Below are 8489 nucleotides of genomic sequence, written 5' to 3'. Positions count from 1 at the left end.
CAGCTGGTGGACAGTAGGCCGGCACAGTAGGCTGTACAGCTGGTGGACAGTAGGCCGGCACAGTAGGCTGTACAGCTGGTGGACAGTAGGCCGGCACAGTAGGCTGTACAGCTGGTGGACAGTAGGCCGGCACAGTAGGCTGTACAGCTGGTGGACAGTAGGCCGGCACAGTAGGCTGTACAGCTGGTGGACAGTAGGCCGGCACAGTAGGCTGTACAGCTGGTGGACAGTAGGCCGGCACAGTAGGCTGTACAGCTGGTGTACAGTAGGCCGGCACAGTAGGCTGTACAGCTGGTGGACAGTAGGCCGGCACAGTAGGCTGTACAGCTGGTGGACAGTAGGCCGGCACAGTAGGCTGTACAGCTGGTGGACAGTAGGCCGGCACAGTAGGCTGTACAGCTGGTGTACAGTAGGCCGGCACAGTAGGCTGTACAGCTGGTGTACAGTAGGCCGGCACAGTAGGCTGTACAGCTGGTGGACAGTAGGCCGGCACAGTAGGCTGTACAGCTGGTGGACAGTAGGCCGGCACAGTAGGCTGTACAGCTGGTGTACAGTAGGCCGGCACAGTAGGCTGTACAGCTGGTGTACAGTAGGCCGGCACAGTAGGCTGTACAGCTGGTGTACAGTAGGCCGGCACAGTAGGCTGTACAGCTGGTGGACAGTAGGCCGGCACAGTAGGCTGTACAGCTGGTGGACAGTAGAGATGATCTGAAAACTGATTGATGACATTCACTTTAATATGTGGTGACAACTTGAAAAACAGTTAACAAGCCACAAAACATTTCACAACTATCACACAGAGTCTATTATCTTATACAACATATGTCAGCACAGCTTTAATGTGTCTCTCTCACAGATCCAGCGCAGGGCTGTGTAACAGTTCTCCAGCATCAGGCGATGTCCTATCTTGGCACAAGTTCCAGTCCCTTCACTGACAGTTCTAAGAAAGAAACAATAATTAGATGAGAGAAAGTCTCCATTAATTTTATTCCCTCCATGAAAATAACAGGATATACTGGTCAGGTACCTATCAGATATAATCAGGGTTCATGCTCTGCTCTTCAGTTTTCCTGCATTTATTTAGGCCAGGGCCCTCTTAAGAACATCTTGGGCCCCCGGGCACAGCAGTGCACCGGGGCCCCTATATATACAAAAAAATATATATATATTATATATATGGGCCCTGCAGCTCAGGGGGGCCCGTCGGAGGCAGCAAAAAAAAAACTGAAAAAAAAAAACCTGAAAATACTTACCTTGCGGTCAGCTGGCAATCCGGCTCCCTCCATGGTCTCCTCCTCCGTCGCGCTCCGCAATGGATGTCGGGCTTCATGCCCGACATGCACTGCGAGCGCCGTACAGAGGAGGAGACCATGGAGGGAGCTGGATTGCCAGCTGACCGCAAGGTAAGTATTTTCTTTCTTTTTTTTCTAGGTTTTTGGTTTTTTTGCTGCCTCCGACGGCCCCCCCCTGGGCTGCAGGGGCCCCGGGCACCTGCCCATTGTGCCCAATGGGAAAGACAGCCTTGATTGAGGCTGTATCCAGGGTCTGTGAACGCTGCATTTGTGGCGATTTAATTTTGTGTGGTCTCACATCTAGTGATTAAAGAAATAGTGCTACTTACTCAGTGCTTCCATCAGCCCATCGTCCTGTCCACGCTTTCCCCTGGTAATGGGTTCCTAGAGCAGCTAATCCAACCCAGAATTCCTGTGCTGTCATAGTCACTAGTTTCTGTAGTTAAACACAATATAGATGATTATGTGTGACTGGTATAATTAGTGGCCCTGTTTATATACAGTTCACAGGTTTACTAATCGTGTCAGAAAGAAAATTCTAAAATAGATTCCTGGATGACACTATGTAGATATCAGAGCAGGGAGCTGTCTGCTGGATGTTAATGATGACTCCTACATTCAAATAGCTGTGCATACAACATGCAGAAGGGATCCAGGCAGTGATTAGATCTACTACAAAATAGCCACCAAGGATTAGATGTATGCTTTACACTAGCCACAAGATAATGGGGATTTGCAATACATTAACTACCTGTGATTGGAGATGATGCAGTGATCAGTGATAGGAGATCTGCTGTACATTTGGCACCAGTGATTGGAGATTTATTTTACACTAGACACCACAGAGTTGATATCAGTTATAGACTAACCACCAGTGACAGGTGATCTTCTATACTTTAGACAACATATTTGAAGATATGTAATATACAAGAGACCAGAAATTGGAGATCATATATATGCAATATTACCCAACAGAGATTGGAGATCTGTTATATTGCTTTCATACATTAGATATCTATTATACACTACTATTATTATTATTATCATTTATCTGTTAGGCGCCACAAGATTTCCGCAGCGCCGTACACAAAGCAAATAGTAGACTATACAGGGTGAGACAGTACAGAACAATAAACAAAAATACCAATGCTTCAAAAACTCCAGGGAGGTTAATGCAGTAGAGGCGGAGTAGAAGAACAGGTGTGGAGACAGGAGGGAAGAAGGCCCTGCTCATTCGAGCTTACATCCTAAGGGTGGGTGAAACGGAACAGACACAGTTGAAGGAAGTTGAAGTGTGGGGAGAAGGACCGGGAGGAGAGAGGATAGAACGTTAGGAGGAGATGCGGGGTTAGGTAGAAGGTTGGTACGCTTTGAGGAACAGGTGAGTTTTGAGTGCTCGTTTGAAGGAGCACAGATTAGGAGAGAGACAGATGGAGCGAGGGAGGTCGTTCCAGTGAAGGAGGGCAGCACGGGAGAAGTCTTGGATTCTGGAGTGGGAAGTGGTGATAAGAGTGGAGGAGAGGCGGCGGTCATTAGCTGAGCGTAGGGAGCGGGCAGGAGTGTGAATGGAGAGGAGGTTAGAGATATAAGGGGCCGTAGACTGAGAGAGAGCCTTGTACGTGGTGGTAAGGAGTTTAAAAAGGATTCTGTAGGGGAAAGGGAGCCAGTGTAATGCAAGGCAGAGAGGGGAGGCAGAGGAGGAGCGGCGTGAAAGGAAGTTGAGTCTAGCAGCCGCATTGAGTATAGAGCGGAGGGGTGTGAGGTGGGAGTGGGGGAGGCCAGTAAGGAGGAGGTTGAAGTAATCAAGGCGGGAGATGATGAGTGCGTGTGTAATAGTTTTGGTAGCATCCTGAGAGAGGAAGGGACGGATGCGGGCAATGTTGCAGAGTTGGAAGCGACAGGCGTGGGCGAGGGATTGAATGTGGGGGGAAAAAGAGAGAGAGGAGTCAAGAGTGACCCCAAGGCAGCGGAGTTGGGTGACAGAGGAGATGGTGGAGTTGTTAACAACGATAGAGAGGTCATGGTGGGAAGGGAGTCTAGGCGGGGGAAAGACAATGAGTTCGGTTTTAGAGATGTTAATTTTAAGAAAGCGCGAGAACATCCAGGAGGAGATGGCTGAGAGGCAGTCAGATACACGAGAGAGGAGGGAGGGGGAAAGATCAGGAGAAGATATGTAGAGTTGAATGTCGTCAGCATAAAGGTGATACTGAAGACCGAAAGAGGAGGTGAGAGTGCCAAGGGAGGAAGTGTAGAGCAAAAAGAGTAAAGGGCCAAGAACAGAGCCCTGAGGGACTCCATCAGGGAGAGGGGAGGGGGTGGAGGAAGAACCAGACGTGGATACAGAGAAAGAGGGTGATCTACAGTGTCGAAGGCCGCGGAGAGGTCGAGGAGGATGAGTAGGGAGAAGTGACCCTTCACTTTGGCTGATAGTAGATCATTAGTAACTTTCACCAAGGCAGTTTCAGTGGAGTGGAGGGGGCGATAGCCAGATTGGAGTGGGTCAAGAAGGGAGTTGACCGAGAGGTGTCTGGTGAGGCGGCTGCAGACAATCGGCTCGAGTAATTTGGAGGCATAGGGGAGAAGAGAGATAGGGTGATAATTTGCAAGGGAGGTGGGGTCAAGATTGGCTTTCTTGAGGATAGGAGAGATGAGAGCGTGTTTGAATGAAGAGGGGACTATGCCAAAGGAGAGTGATAAGTTGAAAAGGTGAGCCAGGTGAGAGCAGGCAGTAGGAGAGAGAGAGAGCGAAGGAGGTGAGAGGGGATGCGATCAAGAGGACAGGTAGAGGGTGGAGAGGAAAGAATAAGGGAGCGAAATTCATCACCAGATGTAGGGGTGAAGGAGCACCAGAGCCGATTAATAGCGGGCGGTGAAGCGATGGTGGTGGCGGAAGAGGGATTGGAGGAGGAAATGTTCAGTCTGATGACCTCAATTTTGGAAGAGAAAAAGGTGGAGAAGTCAGAGGCGGAGAGGGAAGGTGGGAGAGGGGGAGGGGGGGAGAGAGGATGGAGTTGACGGTGGCAAAGATGCGATGGGGATTGGAGGACTGAGAAGAAATGAGGGACTTAAAGAAGGATTGTTTAGCAAGGGACAGGGCAGAGCAGAAAGAGGAGAGCATAAATTTAAAGTGGAGGAAGTCAGTCAGGGAACGAGATTTCCTCCAGAGGCGTTCAGCTGTGCGAGAGCATTTTTGAAGGAAGCGGGTAAGTTTGGAGTGCCAGGGTTGGGGAATAAGGCGTCGGCGGTGGATAGAAGAGACTGGGGCGACAGCGTCTAAGGCAGTAGTGAGGGATTTGTTGTAGACAGAGGACGCCTGATCAGGGCAGGCCATAGAGAGCAGCGGTATCCAAGAGAAATTGCATATCTGTTATACATTATCCACAAAAATTTGGAGATCTGCTGCAAACTATTTATTAATGACTAGAGATCAATTATACACTGGCCACCAAAGACTGGGGAACTACTTCGCTCTAGCAATCAATCTATTACAGGTCCACTGTACACTAGCCACCGGATATTGAGATCTGTTGTACACTAGCCTCCTAGTAATTGGATATTTTTTTTACATCAGACACCGGAAATTGGAAAACTACTATACAGTAGTCACTAGAAATTGGAGATCTATTATGATCTAGAAGCCAAAAGATCAACTACACACTAGCCACCAGAGATTGGAGGTCTACTATAAAAGATCATCCAAAAACTATTATTATAATAGTAATTTGCTTGTTTATATATTTCAAATTATATAAAGCGGCGCTGTACAGAGGAGAGGTAATCATTCACATTAGCCTCTGCACCATTAAAGCTTTCATTTTAAATTCCCTACCATAACCACTCTAGATCCTATTTTGTCATAAGCCAATTAACCTATCAGTATGGTTTTTGAGTTTTGGAGAACACTGGAGCACCCAGAGAAACCCCAAGTAAACACAGGAAGAATATACAAACTCCACACAGATAGGGCTATGGTTGAAATAAAATCCATGCACCTATGACTGTGAAGCAGCAATACTAACCACTGTTTCACACTGTTGTATACATTTGTCTGCAAATATTGATATTCACTTTCCATGTCAGCTCTATGGTAGCCACCATAAACTGGACATGTCTCCTCAGCATAAAATACATGTATACAGTTGCTCGTGATTGCAAACACATGGTATAGCATACATATCATCATCATCATCATTCATATAGCGCCAACATATTCTGTAGCGCTTTACAATTGGGGACAAACATAATAAACTAATAAACAAACTGGGTAAAACAGACAAAGAGGTGAGAAGGCCCTGCTCGCAACCTTACAATCTATGGGACAATGGGAGATTGACACATGAGGTTAAGTCTACATTTTGCATTTTGGCCCAGCCAGACTGCAAAGGTAAAAGTGACTCATAAGCTAAATGAACCCGTCACACAACAATGTTGGTCAGGGGGCAGCCGTCCCGCGTGAAACTGTGTAACAGGCCAAAGGTAGCGAGGTTAAGAGGGGTGGCTGAGGAATATTGTAAGCTTGTCTGAAGAGGTAGGTTTTCAGAAAACGCTTGAAAGTTTGTAGACCAGAGGAGAGTCTTACTGTGCAAGGGAGAGAGTTCCATAGAGTGGGTGCAGCCCGAAAAAAGTCCTGTAACCGGGAATGGGAGGATGTAATGAGGGTGGATGAGAGACGCAGATCTTGTGTAGAACGGAGTTGCCGAGTTGGGAGATATTTTGAGACAAGAGAGGAGATGTATGTTGGTGCAGCTTTGTTGATGGCCTTGTAGGTTAGTAAAAGTATTTTATATTGGATTCGGTAGAAAACAGGCAGCCAGTGTAGAGACATACAGAGTGATTCAACAGAGGAAGAATGATTTGCAAGGAAAATCAATCTTGCCGCAGCGTGCAAAATAGATTGTAGAGGTTTGAGTCTGTTTTTGGGAAGACCAGTAAGGAGGGAATTGAAATAGTCAATGCGGGAGATGATAAGTGCATGAATTAAGGTTTTTGCAGTGTCTTGCGTGAGATATGTGCGAATTCTGGAAATGTTCTTTAGATGTATGTAGCAGGATTTAGATATAGAGTCAATGTGGGGAACAAAGGATAGGTGTGAGTCAAGGATTACACCTAGGCAGCGAGCTTGTGGGGTGGGATTTATGGTCATGTTATCAACAGAGATAGAAATGTCAGGTATATGAGACTGTCATCACTACTGCCAAAAAATTTCCATCGCACCGGGTAACCACTACATCGATACCCCTTAGTTATAATCGGAAGAGTCTTTATTTATTCAATAATATTTGTATTGGACGGTGCACATTGTGATACAAAAAAAACTGGGTAATGATATGATTTGATTATGACCTTTTATGCTAGGATCACTCTTTTTCTAATAAGCACATCATCTGGTTACTCATACATAGAGTTGATATATACCCAATCCATTTGAGTGGGTTGATAACGTTCGCTATAATATAGCTGCTCTGTGATTCATTTTGGTATTACATCCCATTTGATCGTGATAATCCTTATTTCCCCTCATTCATTCTAGGCATTTCACATTCATGCAATCATACTTAATAACATGTAGTTTCGATCTGACTCTAACATGAAATAATCATTATAGTCAGAATTATTTGGGCAGTTTGATTATCAGTAGTGAGGCAAACGTCAATCCGCGTCTCGCTTCACTCGCTTTTTCAAGACAAACCCTCTATCTCCCGGTTCGGGGCATGCGCAGAGTCATTTTGAGTACGATACGCTCAAAATCAGCAGATATGTACCTTGAGGAATCAGGCCTGCTATGATTTGCTACCTTATTCTTAAAAAAATAAACCCAACAGATTTCCAGTATCAGAAAGTGCGATGTGTAGACAGACACATAGGTGTAATACCCTGCAAATCACAGGTATATTACTGTATGTACTTATGCAGAAAACTACAGTCCCACAGAGTGCCTCTGAGAAGATAAATGCAAATTGCGTCGAACATTTTGGGATAGGCAAACTGCAATAAATTAACTAAAAGGTTCCAGGAGATTTTTGGGGAAAAGCGGAGGAGCCAAAAATGGACCAGAGAGTATGATAAGTGATGTGTGTGACTAGTGGATGAGCTAATGAAGGATCTTCCCTCAAAGAGCCACTGAATGCTATAGCAGAATTGTTGTCCTGACGAATTTTTGCAGCCAGACCAAAAAGAAGCTCATATGCAGTGCAAGAAGACCTAACTTGCTATTGCCCATGAGATGTCAGCAGGAGTCGTATGAAGACAGAAAAGTTTATTGTGCTTTTCTATCTTCAAGTTATTAAAGTGAGACATCAAACTGTTATTAAAACCTCTGACCGGGACTGTAATATTGCTATTGAGAGGTGTTATAGCACTGTCTAAAGGAAGAGCTTTTTCCAGCCAAATCTGCTGTATTTAAAGTTATCTGCAAGCTAACTGGGACATAGAGAGAAATAATTTACCACAAGAGTTTGTCTTAATTGCATCAGAAGTTTGATTCTATTGTGAAACTATCTAAAATGGTTGCTGATGAGAGAATTGCAATTTGTTTAACCCTGCAGTTGCTGGGAGAGAGCTGCTTATTCCATTAGACGGACTGCTAAGTGGACACTGAGTCCTTAACACCGGAAATCGTTTAGTGTGCAGAATTGCTGTTGTTTACGGAGCTCAGGAGTTATGCATGCATCAAGTTAATTACTGATTTTACCTTGTACAACTAAATAAGCTTCATGTGTCAGTTGAAACTTTGCTTAAACCTGTGGATTACAATTAACCCCCTTGCATTTTTTTATATTGTAAAGTGAGCCTAGTCTACAGTCATTTCTTCTAAAGCATCTAACCTGAACCTTGTTGAATCTCTACTGATTTTTGTGTGATAATTATAATCTGTATAATTGCACTAAAAGTATTGTGATTGATTGGCATATATTATCTGCTGCAGCAGCATTTAGTGTAATGTTCTCATTAACTTATAGCAACCGATTGTCTCCTAAAGTATCTATCCAGTGAAATCCATTTCTCTGAAGCACAGTGCATAATTTAACGTGGGATATATTTATTCAGTGACCTATGTGTTGTGTTGATTTATGTTTGCATATTGTTGAGCCAAGATTCCTAAAATTATATTTATTTTGTGACATGTTGAATAACATTACATGTTGATGGCATCGTGGTATTACTTCCCTACACTACCTCTATTAATCTGCTGCTGTG

The 8489-nt window shown here is 44.8% G+C and overlaps 1 protein-coding gene across 2 annotated transcripts in view; it reads right to left on the bottom strand.

Annotated features, from left to right (window-relative positions):
- Window positions 1–719: 719 nt before the first annotated feature.
- LOC142102634 (C-type lectin domain family 2 member L-like) overlaps window positions 720–8489 on the bottom strand; it is a 120496-nt gene continuing 112726 nt past the window's right edge. For both annotated transcript variants that reach the window (XM_075187349.1, XM_075187350.1), the window contains 2 exons: window positions 1622–1728; window positions 720–940 (listed from right to left, as the gene is read on the bottom strand). In XM_075187349.1, the coding sequence (XP_075043450.1) occupies window positions 826–940; window positions 1622–1728 (222 nt within the window). In that variant the 3' untranslated portion in view covers window positions 720–825. The remainder of the gene's footprint in view (window positions 941–1621; window positions 1729–8489) is intronic.

Source organism: Mixophyes fleayi, chromosome 1 (genome assembly GCF_038048845.1).
Source record: "Mixophyes fleayi isolate aMixFle1 chromosome 1, aMixFle1.hap1, whole genome shotgun sequence".
Lineage (NCBI taxonomy): Eukaryota > Metazoa > Chordata > Amphibia > Anura > Limnodynastidae > Mixophyes > Mixophyes fleayi.
This window is presented reverse-complemented; position numbering and strand designations above follow the sequence as displayed.